A 14080-nucleotide genomic window follows, 5' to 3' on the forward strand; every position below is an offset into this window, starting at 1 on the left:
TGTAATGAAATGGCTTAGAGCCTGGTGCTGGAATAGACCATTGACTTTCAGCAGACAAAATAAGGACACCATATCATTAACAGCACATGACAGCTGTCGAAATAAATGCTTAATTCATAAGACTTTGAATAGATTTGATTTGTAGGTTTTCAGAAGGTTCAATGTTTTAATAAGGGGGTCAGACTCACAAAGACCTTGCATGCTGATCCAGGAATACAGGAACTGTCATACTTCAATACTGTAAGCACTACAAATGAAATTCCATTCAACTCCACTATATTGTAATAGCAAGGAAACTATCTGCATGGAGAGTTACCACTGGAGTAAAGAGAGAACACCCCAGGTAGCCAGAACGACCTGGCTGGGCATTGGCCCGAACTCAGCATCCTAGAAGAAATAAGTCGGGATGCAAATTTTTGCACTGAGTGTTGACTCACTTCATACGTGCTAATATCTCGCATCATATGTGCATGAATTTGTGCATGGGAATTTTTGTGAGAGAAGAGGAGCTTACACAGCATGCTAACATGCTAAACTAAGAGACAAATATTGTCACAACTTACCAGATAATACGAATTCCTCACTTACTTTCCTCCAAGTGAGTTACTTTTTATCCCTGTTTCTATAAAAGTAGGACGTGGTGTTGTACAGCTTGGGGTAGCCACAGACTGACACTATCAGCTTCTATTCCATTTTTCCCATGAATTAACTTCTGCCGGTACGTCGTCAGTGTCATATGAGTCTCAATGTGGACTGGCTATTGCGGCACAAATCTGTCGCTTAAGTTATTTTTTTTCAACTATCGTGAATAAAGGTATGATGTGAAATCGCGCTACTCACGTCACAGCCATCATGTCCATTGTGTTTACTGTGCCGCCCAGCGGGAATTTGCATCTTATTGCATCTTTACATTGACTTTGTAATTCAATCACGCAAATTGTTTTATTCACGCCCAGTGTGAACAAAACATAAAAGAGAGCATTAAAGAAGTTGTGTTTTTGTATTTCCTCTACATCTTACAGGCGCAGCGCAGGTGCTATCAGACAAACACTGAGCTCACATGTATTTACAGACAGCTCAGTATGTACGCATAGAAGATTAGTCTGTTCAGCAAACCGATGTGTGTCTTTTCAGGGTTTCACAAATGGGCCCAAAGCAAACATGTACCAAACAAGAGTTTAATATCAGTATTTTAATGTACATTTATTACACATTTTAAATAAATATTCCATCCTTAAAATTATTTTACACATCCTCAAATAAAAATATATTTTTATATGTATAAAAACAAACATTCAGTGGGCAACAAGAACACAAGAGGGTGAGGGGTAGTGGGCGTGTCGGGGTGCCTTACACACTGCATTTTGTACACATTAACAATACAGTCAGAACAGGAAACCTGTTTATCAAATGTAGCTGCCACATTGTTCCATCACTGTGTGAGAAAGATACAGAATGATCCCAGTCAGGATGATTAAACACTGCAGTGTTACTGCAACATGTTTCTGCAACGTTTACCCAACACACAGTGTGTGACAGTTTGTGTCTCTGAACGCAGCGTTCCTGGCAGTGCGGTCAATCAGGGCCCTTCAAGTCTCCTTGAGCAGCAGGCGAGAGTCCAAAAAATGACTCTACTGGTCAAAATGAAAAAAAAAACAACAACACCACGCACTCGACTAAGATGTCCAAATAAGTCAGACAATTAGTTAGGTGCATCTAAAAACACACGGGTCAGTACTAAGTCTGGAGTACAAAAATAAATTTCTCATGTTTTTGTCTATGTACAGCTTTTTTTGACCTTGAGAAAAATAGAAAACAACCTACATATTAAGATATAGTAATGCTCAGTATAAAAATGTCTTTAGAGGTTTTGTAGGAGAGTGGAGGAGTGTGCCAGCTGCTGAAAATTCGGTCAGTCTGTCAGTTTATCCTCTTTCTCTGTCTTTTCTATCCCTTTCCTCGTCAGCGCTCTGACGAGTAGCGCGTACGTTTAGTCCTTTGACTGAAGGGGTAGTGGATGAAGTCGAAGGGGCGGTGGTGGCTCGAGTGGGCGGGCTGCTGCCCCTTCGGCAGCCTCTTCATGAAATGGACCTCGCGCTGGTGCTGGCGCGTCCGCGAACCTTTCCGTGGCCGCCCGCGACGGGTGAAGGCCATGTACCAGCCCTCATAGCGGGCGTTCCTCAGCGCCGTGTAGTTGTTCTCCAGAACGATCTCTGTGAAGATACAGTCACGGCCTTGTCCGTTCTTCTGCAGAAACACACACACACACACACACACACACACACACACATAGAAACACAGTTAGTGGGAATGTTCAGAGAAGATTTACAGATGGCAAATATCAGATGTAGAAAGGCTTCCCTGTGCAGCCTGTCCCCTGCACACACACACACACACACACACACACAGAGCCCTCCCCTCATACATGCGGCATATGCTACAGTCATTACAGATCAGAGAGAGGGGGATGACAGTAAGCGATGACTCTTCTCCCCCTTCAGCAAACATCCAGCAGCCCTTGTGGGTCAGTAGCTGTGGGACGGATCCTCTAGCCATAAAGCCTTAATCAGCCCCCAAGTGTCACTTTCACCTCTGGTTTGATCTTCTGTTGCATTTGTGGTTAAATTTAACCGAGCAGGTCTGCTTGAATTGAGTAACAATCAATAGGTCCTTAAATACACATCCCCAGTCCTCTGCTGTGTGCTGTGACACTAACTAAACAGCTGGGTGAAGTGTGACTTCCAGTTGGTGATATCATCAAGTGAAAAACACAATACACCAAATGTACAGTAAGGTCAGCTGAAACAGCATTAACTAGACTTGGACACAGTGCTAGCCTACTGTAACAAGCAGTGTGTTAAAAATAGTCATGATACACCCAAAAGGCACACTCTCTGTTCATTCTTTCTCTTCAACACACACACACACACACACACACACACATGCGTGCACACACACACACACTAGGGCCGGGTCAGGCTGTGACTGGGCCGGTAGCTCGGGGCAGATGGTGTACGAGGCAGGGTGCTTGGTGGGTGGAGGGGAGTGTGTGTGTGGGGGGAGCAGAGATGCTGGCAGCTCTGTTTATTAGCCGTCACAGTGAGAGAGGGGCACTGGGATAACACACACCTACACGCTCACATAACAGCAATGAATAAACATCCGGGACACACAGGAAACAATTGATATAGCATAGTATCACAGTATTTTGCATGGCAACACTGTATTGATACACAAACACCACGTCTAGTATTGATTATAAATATTGCAAATGTAAATTAAACTTTTAGTAGCCTACTAGAATAATAAACTCAACTGCTTTTTCTGTCCACTAGATTAAGAGACTGAAAATTTTAAAGACATGTGGACAAAGTTTTCCTTTGCATGAATAATTTGCAGTTGAAAAAGGTAATAAATCATGATATATCTATATATCAATATATGCTATCGCAATACTCAGCATAGTGCGAAACATTTCAAATTGCATTATCATGTCTTGACTTTAGGATCTTGATAATATTGTATCGTGGGGCCTCTGGTGATTTCCACCTCTGATATATTTATACTTTAAATCATTAGCCTTTACACATGCTGCATCAAGCAAAACACCTTACGTTATCTAGCAGGTCATGTTCTTGAAGTCATACGTCTAAGGAAAACCAAAGCCTCTGGTGGATTTGAAGATGTGTTCTGCAGGTTGGAATTATTTTTTACTTTGTGATTATTACAGACCTACAATACTATCTCTACTCTGCCATGGCTCTCGGCTCCAAGCTCATTGGTTCTTACTGAAGATGTAAATCTTTAAAAGCAGCTCACAAATATATACTTTCAGTTTTTTAAAAAAAAGTCTCCGTAATTTTCTAAAACAGCTGGTCACAGTAGTTTTGGACTAATAAATAGGAAGAAACAATTGATTTATTGTACTAGTTTCAGCTGTGGACTAATACACATTTGTAAAGAGGAATAAGCTATATCAGGTTTTGCTTTTGATCTCCTATAGGACTTGTTGACATTAATAAAAAAGACTATATACTATTTTATTGTTTAAAAAGTATCATAAACTAATGAATACTGATGTAGCTTGGGTCATTTTTGGAGCTATTTTAGCTGAGGAATCATATTTTCATCTGCTGTGCACTGATATCACACACTGGGGAAGTAGTCCAAGCTTATTCTACATGATGTTAATGTGCTATTAACTGTAAACTTAACCTGTCTTAACATGAGCCTCCTAAACTTGGGCTAGTTTGGAGGTTGCTTTAGAATTTCTGCAGCATATTATTTTTTCACTTCTCATAAAATGTAGCCAAAGATGCTAACATGGAGCCCTAGAGCTAATGACACACCAAGGACTAATGGATGATTTTGATTTCTCCGCTCACAGCTATTTGCCTTGAGGTTTTCCTTTACAAAATAAAGTTCACAAGACAGACTCTGAATCCTCTTCTAACTCCTCTCATTGCCTCTGCCTCAGCTGCTTAAGAACAGCTTTTCTCCTCACCTTGCCGATGAGCTTCCCCCTCTTGTTCATGCAGATGTAGAAGCCCGTCTCAGCACCCTTGATGCGCACTCGGCTCCCAAATGTGTCCGTTTCCACAATGAGTTTAGCTATAGAAATGAAACAAAGAGTTTGTTTTTTTTCCTTAGCAACTACAGCTGAGAACAGGATGGTTGTCAAAAAATGTTAATGTGTCTTTTTTGTTGCCTGTCTGAAATATTCCTCAAATATTAAAACCTGAATGAAGTACTTTTCAGGGCACATGCATATGTGCACGGACATAAAAGCATCGACAACACACGCAGGAATGCTTGACTGTGCTTTCAAGTATGCATACTCTCTTTCTATACACACACACAGACACACACAGACACACACACACAGACACACACACACACACACACACACACACACACACACACACACACACTAGAACCTATGGGACCATTCCTGGGGATTTATGCAAGCTGAAATTCTTGCAAAATGATAAAACCACGTGTCTTTTGATTCTTTGAAAGCTAAAGAGGCGACCCTGGCAGGCTCATCAAGAATTCCTTTTCAAATAAATCTGTATTGACCTCACACATAAAGCTCCACATTTATCTCTATATCCAGAGACATACTGATAGATACAGGAAATATGGACAGTTCGCAGAGCATGACTTTATGTTGCGTTGCTTTTCAACAAGCTACAAGAACAATTATTATTTCACTTATGCAGAGTGACAGAGTACTGTGTATTGTCAGTTCATACAATGTGTTTGCGCTGCAGTGATTTGACATTCTCATAGATATTTCTCTTGAATATTAAAAGCCAATAGCAGAAGACCTTTTATAAATACCATTTTTAATCCACAGTGTCTAATAAAAATGGTTTCATGGCGTCAGCCACAGGGTTACTGAGGTCACACACCCACTGACTAACCACTACATGTCTGAGAGTTATAGTTGTGGTCAAAATCAGCAGTTTTAGGCAAGCTGAATGACGGACAGTCGTGGGAGACGCACACACCACCCCCATGTACACTTTTTTTCTCATTTCATAGACAATTACTTCAGTAAGAACCTGAATAGCTGCACACTCATTTTACTGCCATGCATGTGCACACAGTTACATTCTGCAACACCCCCCTGCACAGAAAAAAACCCATGATTAACAGATATTTTAGTGGAGTTCAGTTCACTCTAAATACAAAAAGGCCAGAGTGGCTGCAAAGCTTGACAAAGCCCGTTTGGTTCAGGCTGGACAGAGTAGGGTTGAAGGTGGGGGTGGGGGTGGAGGCGAGGTGGGGAGAAGGAGCTATGCAGGAAATGTTCGGAAGGTAGAAGTAGGATGACTTCTAATGGCTCTTCCAGACCTCCGGGATCTCTGGAGGATCACCTCCAGCACCATCTACAATCTACCGGACAGTTTCTCGGAGCTCTGAGCCTCTTCCCCTCCAACAGTAAAGAGTGGGAGCACAAATGGTGCAAAGAAGACCACTTCCACCAGTCAGTGGAAGTGGTCTTCTAAGTTTGCTTAATAGGTATAGATAATGTTGGTGATAAGAGGCTTTCACTTTTGTCTTGAAATGTAGTATCTTGAAACAAGACAGAAAATCTCTGACTGACTGAATAAATAGGAGCAAATTCTGCAAATATGTTGATTAATAAATGTTCGCTAATTTACACCTCTTAATTAAAACATTAAAATTAAACGTTTTCATTTGAAGCTAATTTTCATATCTAAGATAGTTTGCTCTTTAAATGCTTCAGGCCCTCTTCACTGGTTTAATGATATTAGAATATTGGCCTTGAGTCATATGTGTAAAAACGCTGGGAATAATTTCAATCACAAAGCAAAAACAAAATGTAGAAGTTAAAATTTATCTTGGAACCTACCTCATGAAATTTTCTAATAATAATAATAACAACAATAATATACAAAAACTCTAACTTTGCAGTCCAAAGGAGACAGAATTTAATAAGGACGGATTTTCTTTTAAATTGCAAAGCGAAATTTAATCAAACGCCTAAACCTAAAATTTCCTGCGCTGAACGGACAATGCCAGATTTTTGTCAGGTCGTAAATGACCAGAACATGAAATAGATCCATGCAATATTTACACTGGTGCGAAATTTAATGAACACACATAAAAATGTTAGGAAACTCAATAAACAAATAAATTAATTAATTCATAAAAAAAATCACAGATCCACCTTGATACAAAACATTGAAAGGATCTCGGCGGGTTTCAGAGGAGGATTTCTGGCTACCACAAGGGACTTGCGGGGCTTCTCTTACCGTGCACATCTCCATCGTCGGCCATGGCGTTGATCTTCTTGTTGGGCAGGACCTGGACATGCTTGCCGCTGGTCCGGCTGTACAGCTGGTAGATCCGGATCAACCTGCGGCTCACGCGGTCCGTCACTTTGCTCTGCTCGCTTACATGCTGCGTGAAATTAGGCGGGGACTGATTGGTTACCTGTCAGAAATTAGATGTCATCACAATCATCAGTATAGTAGTAGTATCAGTGTGTAGATCTGTCTTTTTTATATATATATTTTACGGACATTTAACTGCGCAAAAAGAAGAAAAAAATCTGGACTAGACTGAAACCAATTGTGTGTCTGCAGGTTAGTGTAGGAAATGACTGAGGCTCTTAAACACAGAGGGGAGAGATATCCAAACGCAACAACAGCTTGTTGTTGTTTTTCCCCGAGTGACAAGTGTAACAAGTTCCAGGAGAGCTGCTGCCAAATGAAATTAACAGCTTCCAAAACAGACGCACGGTGTGATTACAGGTTGTGCGTACAGGAAAAATGCGCGCCACATCGCAGAGCACAAACACGTTGGATAAATGAACTAACAGAGCATCCACTTTAACTTTTCACTATTTGTATTTCTCTTTCACTTGGATCCCTCTATCCGCCGCGCTCCGCTGTGATGGAATGACGGCTGCTGACGGAAACATTGGCCCTGGTTACTTTTGAACCCCACGACATTTTTCACAAGGCTCGCAAGCATTTCCCGATGCCCCGATGCCCCGTCTGTGCCCGCGCGTCCTGTGCCAGGGCCGGTATGTTCATCAGCAACCTGCCAGCAGGCCGCGCGCCCCGCTGTCCGGCGCACCGTGGGAGCCATCCGATATTGTTGTATCACATAATGTTATGATGATCCCTCACCTTTCCTCCTCTCGCCGCGCATCACACGCTTTGACTGCCATATGCTTAATAATAATACAAAAACGGAACATTCTGAATCATGTATAAGAAAAGAAATGAAGTAGTGACATACCTGAGCATAGTAGCAAAATGCGAATAAATGTAGACACCTGCAGAGACAAAAAATAAAACATACATTAAGTTGGCTAAAGCATTAAAGCATTGATAGTGCGTAAAGAATGGACGCGGTGAAGGAGAGGCACTCACAGATAGCTGAGTCTTGATGGGATAGGTCGCATGTTGGATGGAAGTGAAAAGCTCTTCCAGTGAATTCTGATCCTTTCAGAGCCGCAGAGTCCAGCAGATCTCGTTACAAATCAGTCACTCAAGTCCAAAGATTTCATCGAAATCCACAAAAAAAGGTCAGGGGTGTTGACAGAGAGGCTCATGCGCGCACAGCAGGCACATTCCTCATTAAATATACTGTAAGTCCATAAGACGATCAAGAAGCCGAAAAGTACTGACTAATGATAATCATTCAAATGATGTCCTGTTTCTGTCACAAGGCTATACGCAAAGTCTAAGTGCACTTGCAGAAGTGGAGCGGTGCGTTAAAGTTTAGGGAAAAGCGCTGCAGGGTTTTCTTCTCCAATAAAACAAATGTTCGTCCGGCTGTCAGACTATTCCCCCTGGTTTGTAATCCCTCTGCGGCCTTCAGGTGTATGTGACCCCGCTGTAGAGGAGACTGGCGCTCCAGTGATCTCTCGATGCTGCTGCTCCGCTCGGTTGTGGCAGGACTGCAGGCTGGACGTTCCTTGTCTCTTCTCTCTATTCCCATCCCACACCGCTCCCGTGTCAAGCCTCTCGATCAGCGCTCACACACCCCCGGTTAAAATGGCAGGCTGATCTGCTAAGAACAAGCCCCCTTTTTCTGCAGAACAAAAGCGGACAGCCCCAGCCCCACTCTCCCCTCCCTCCCCCCTTGATTTAAAACATCTCTCTACCTGAGGAGCGGTCCACACTTGGTAGGGGGGGAAAGGGGCGAGGAGGAGCCTGGGCTGCCCTGCGCGCACTGCCACCACAAGTCTGAGGAAAACACTTAAATAAAAAAAGGACCCCCTCTCATCATCACGATACAGTTGTGTTTGTGATGAATGGTCAGTAGTAACCTGATGACCCTCCTGCTCATTCCTCCTCTCCTCTCATGTCTCCTCTCATGCCCATGGATACTCCTCTCCTCCAGTTTGGGGATGCATCAAGCTGCTTTGTGTATTGACAGAGCAAAGTGTGAGACATATTAAAAGGATTACAGGCGATTAGCGTTTTTAAAACACACCCTCCCTCCATTTGATAAAGAGAAAGGTTTAAGTGAACTGCAAAGACAAACAGGCTTTTAAAGACTTATTCATGGATTTATCCAAAGCAATACAAGAATGGCTGCAGAGCAAAGCTGCGGACAGAGTGAGACATGAATTCATTAAGATGAAGCAGACAGCAGTATGGACAAGTGGGACATTCACACCTCACAGCCTGAAATGAAATAGGCCCATTTTGTTTTTTTGCGCCACATTAATTATCCGCAAATCGCACCCTTTTATTATAGAGAATAGCCATTCAATTAACCGTTAGGTTTTATTGATTGATTGAGCATTAATTAGACTGCTCAGTATCGGCTACAACAAGGACACAGAAACTCAGCACGGTCTGATTAATAAACGCCATTTAAGGTCGTTAGATTAGGTGGAGAGGCTTGACTTGCTTCATTGAGAACATCCTTTGCGCTGTTTGGAGTGTAAAAGGAGTTACTGGTTAAAGACTCAAGCCATCAGACTGGGAGCCAAACAAGGAGATTCTTTAGGGTGACTTGAAAGACTGCACAGTTCTGAATCAATAATGTTCGAATTGGCTTTGACACATCTTGATAAGACATATCAGAGAATATCACAACTGAAAAATCAGCCCACCGGAGAAGGTGGTCTCACTGTCATACAGGGTAAAGCCACCAGTGGGCGCTCTAGAGAGGCTGGTTCGGCAACAGCTTCCAGTGCCCTTGATGGTGTAATATGACATTTTTGAAGACAGTGTGGAGCTGTGAATGGGGCTCTGCTTTGTCCGTATCACATGCTGGAGTCACTTCATCTGTTGTCTGCTCTATTGACAGGCTTCATGTTGTCACATGGTTTGTTTCTCTGTTTCCTACCCTCCCTCCCATTAGCATCTTCTGCCCTGTGTGTGTGTGTGTGTGTGTGTGTGTGTGTGTGTGTGTGTGTGTGTGCGTGTGTGTGTGTGTGTGTGTGTGTGATGAGCGGCAGGTAGCTGCCACTCTGTACCCTGGCTCAGGGCCTGGCTGCCCTCCCCTTAACCCCAGGAGCCCTGCATCCATCAGCAGCCCTGCAGGGGGCAAACACCCTTCCCCCTCTGCTCCTATTCTCCCTCTCTCTTCTCTGTTTCTCCACTCATCACCAGAGCGCCATCAGTATGGGGTTATCAAAAATATATTTTTACACTGAAATAAAAAACATAATTCATATTTGATCATTATGTTTAACACCATTCAGTATTTGTGTGTTTTCTCCAGAATGTCTTGGTAGTTACTACCAGCTATCTATGCTTTACATCACCTTACATATTTTAGTTTTAGATTGTTGGCATCCATTGGGTTCCATTAATTTTGGTATGCTCCAAAAACAATCTTGCAGTAAACTGGCTTGTGATGAGCCATCCATAACTGTTAAAATCATAGTGACATGATGGTTGTGTGGTAACGTAGTGCGAAGACTGATTTGAATAGTCTGCACTGCAGAACTACGTCACAATAATGTAACTGGTATAATCTGACATAATGTTGTTTGTGATGAATTACATCACTAAAACTGACTTTCACACTGTAGTGAAATGACACAACACTGCCGACTGCTCTGAAGGTGGAAAGGCACATTCAGAGAACATTACATTGGTGTCCTCCATCACAGTACAATGGAAGTGATTGGTAGCCTATTTAGTTTGTGATGTACACAGTATTAAAAAATCAACAGTGACATCTGTTCTGTTCAAGGTGGGAATATTGCACCGTCATGCTGCCTCGCAGTGCTGTATATAAGGTACAACCGTGGAATGGGGGGGGCAGAGTGGTGTGGCCTTAAAGCCACCACGGGAGGTAGTAACAGTGCTGAAATGGTGTCTTTATAGAAGGGACAGCCGGCAGGACAGGACCATGGCAACACATTCTCACTCTGACCTTGTCACATATCAATGTTTGGTCATGGACTTTCCATGTTAAGATATGACGTACAAGATACCCTGGGTGTGTTGGTTGTTCCCGTTCTGGGACACCGTGTCAACCTCAGACTGTTACATGCATTGTCTGTTTTCAAAGAAAATGTACTGTTTGCATACAATCTCCTTTAAAATAAATACACTACGTCAGTACAACATTGTGAACTAATGTTTTTGTCCTTCAACAACAAACGCACATAGTTATGTTTAGCCAACACGCACATGGTTGGGTTTACAAAAAAGTAACAGGGTTTGGCTTTACAAAAAAGTAATGCAGTTTGGCTTTAGCGGGTGAAAGTCTGTGGTTGTTAGACCCATCCAACACCCCTACCTCCCCCCCTACTCAGACTTTTTGCCCCTTAACTTAAGTTGTCTTCCAGCCACATTCCCCCAATGCCACCGGGTGCCGTTACAAAATAATGGTGACCAGCAACATGCCAATGGGAAAGGATGGCTTTTTTATCTGTGCCTGACGCTGTGATTGGTTGCTGCTCATCACATGACAAGCGGTGCACACTGCTGTGTTCCAAAAGCTGAACTCTGTTTATCTCAGGGCAAAGCAGTTGCACCCTGAAAAATAGACACTTAGGAATGCATGCGGGCCGCGATGGCGTCACTCTGCCATTTGAGTGTGCCTGCCTTGCATCTACATTAAAAACAATTAATTCAAGGGCGCAAAAAACACGGCATGTATACAGCCCCTAAAATTACACACTGGAGCAGAATGATGCCACTGTCCTGTGGTTCTGTTTAAAAATGCAAAGGTGACATAAAGAAGGGACTTTGCAACAGCCCTATTGCGTGATCTCTGTGGATAATAACAGCACACAGAAAACAGTTTTTATTGGAACGTGTCAGTGAAACATTTCTCTTTTTCTATTAAATATTATCCTCCTTTTCCCCTCTAACCCCCCTTTCCTTCAATTTACTACCTTGGTTACACCTCTCTCTCCCTCCATCATTCCTGCTCTGCATTCCAACGTGCAGCCATCTGCCATCTCCCCTCCTCCCTCTGCTCTTCCTCCTCCCCCCATAATTTATCTCTCTCTTTTCCCTCAACCTTGTTGAGCTGGGTTTGGATTAGGATGGGCTTTAGACCCTCAGTACGCTTCACATGAAACAGTTCGTAGGGCCCTCTCTAAAGTCAAATTTTTTTTACCTGTTCTGATAAGCCACTGCGGTGAAAAGTCTCATCTCACAGCCTCCTGGCTGCATCACACTGTCCCCCAGATCTCTCCAACAACTCTCTCTTTGTGGTCTCACTCTATGTAGGCTTCATGTCCATATGGGTCATGTATGGTACTATACCAAAGTTTTTTGGTGGAAACATGACTCAAGCCTGTCTGTTCACCCCTGACATCAGAGTGCGTCTCAACATGTGTTTCGAGTGACCACTTGTGATTGGATCTCACTTAACTGCTTTATATGCAAATAAAAACATACATAATTCCTGCAAAGCCCAAATGGTTTGTTGTTTTAAAGCAGTTGGAGGTTTGCCAGGCTACATATTATTTAAAATGGGTAAAATCTGATTCCTTTGTGAAGCTGGGCACAGCGTATTGATTTGCTCAGGCCCTCCTCGCCCCTTCTCCGTCTGTTTCTGATGAGACAAGCACACCTCGTGGTCTCACCACCTCCCCAGTGCCAGGGGACTACTGCAGTGGGAGCGTGAGCTCCACGCAAGGACAGTTGGTGAGAGTCTGCCTCCACACACACACAGTGACAGGGCTAACTGTTAGCACAACACAGCCAGCGTTATCTAACAGTCACAGAAGCTGAGCTGTTTTGGTGTCTGTGTGAGGTTGTCAGGACCATTTAACATCTGCTACTGTGTTAGCTCCTGCCAATCGGCCAGACATTGAACTGACTGTCTGCCAGCCCCAGAGGAGAACGGCTCTGGAGATGGTCCTTCAGCGCTACCTCTAACCTGAATAATAGCAGCAACGCAAAGGTTGAGTCGGATAAGCAAGGACATCAGTTGAGTAGGCAGTCCTACAGTGTGGCCCACAACACATAAGCATACACACTGCTGAAAGAATGCGGCCATTTGCCCTTACTCAGCTGATGTCCTTGCTTATCCGAATTTTACGGGAATGTGTGAGTATAGTAGTGCAGGTAAGCTCTTGGTCCACTGTACCCGATTATCCAGCTTCAGTCCCAAACCAACACTGGTGCAATCTGACTTTGTGTACTTTATGTGGGTGACTATGTCTCATCACCAGCACACAGTTGCTGTCAGCACACTTCTGTTGTTCTGCTCTGCCTCAAACACAATTACAACCACCCAAATAACAGGCAGAGCTGAGCCAGAGGTCTCAAGTAACTCTGTGGTCCTCCAGTCACTTTCTCAGGCCCCAGTCATTAGGTGTGTGCCTTCAACTGTTTATCCATCTGGATGGAGAGAGAGAGAGAGAGAGAGAGAGAGAGAGAGAGAGAGAGAGAGAGAGAGCGCCTGGCATTACAGTCATTTCCAGTCTCAAATCCAATGTGTCTTTGATTGCCCTGCTGGGTTTGACCAAATATACCCTCCTTCAAGGAACATATGCTAGTAATACCCATTCCATATGACCACTTACAGCCCGCACAGAGTCAGCCTCTGCTCTGACACCTGGATCTGTTCAAACCTGAGGCTGACAGTGAGGCCATATTTGCAGGAGATGATTCTGCAGATCATCTCCAGTGTTCAGCTGCCCAGGGCTGTTTCTGTTACGTGGTGACCTGCAGTAACTAGTGGTAGTGAGGACATAGGCTGTAATGTGTTGGTCTTCATGCAACTAGACACCAAATTTAAAATAAATGTACATATATTAATTTCAATTAGGGTGCTGGAAAACAGTGAATTGCCCCCTTCATGTTGGTAGAGAGTTACTGCCCCAAACAAGGGAGCTCAAGTATTTCAGGGTCTTGTTCACAAGTGAGGGTAGAATGGCACATGAGAGAGATTGGCAGTTTGACACAGCGTCTGCAGTGATGCGGGTGCTGTGCTGGACTGTTGTGGTGAGAGCTGAGCCAGAAGGCAAAGCTTTCGATTTAACGGTCCATCTATGACCCAACCCTCACCTGTGGTAATGAGCTATGGGTAATGACCGACTGAATGAGATCATGGATACAAGCGGCCAAAATGAGTTTCCTCTAAATGGTGGCTGGGCTCAGCCTTA

At 43.5% G+C, this 14080-nt stretch overlaps 1 protein-coding gene across 2 annotated transcripts; it reads right to left on the reverse strand.

Moving 5' to 3' along the window:
• Positions 1-1182: 1182 nt before the first annotated feature.
• On the reverse strand, positions 1183-8535 carry fgf8a (fibroblast growth factor 8a). 2 transcript variants are annotated; one of them, XM_050070746.1, is made up of 5 exons: positions 7914-8535; positions 7780-7816; positions 6786-6966; positions 4505-4611; positions 1183-2244 (listed from the first exon to the last, which is right to left on the reverse strand). In XM_050070746.1, exons 1-5 carry the CDS (start codon positions 7943-7945, stop codon positions 1963-1965), a joined length of 639 nt encoding a protein of 212 aa, XP_049926703.1. In that variant the 5' UTR covers positions 7946-8535; the 3' UTR covers positions 1183-1962. The 2 variants fall into 2 exon arrangements, with proteins under 2 accessions (XP_049926703.1, XP_049926702.1); XM_050070745.1 differs by having other exon boundaries at positions 1183-2247.
• Positions 8536-14080: the final 5545 nt, after the last annotated feature.

This window comes from Epinephelus moara, chromosome 19 (assembly GCF_006386435.1).
Source record: "Epinephelus moara isolate mb chromosome 19, YSFRI_EMoa_1.0, whole genome shotgun sequence".
Taxonomy (NCBI): Eukaryota; Metazoa; Chordata; class Actinopteri; order Perciformes; family Serranidae; genus Epinephelus; species Epinephelus moara.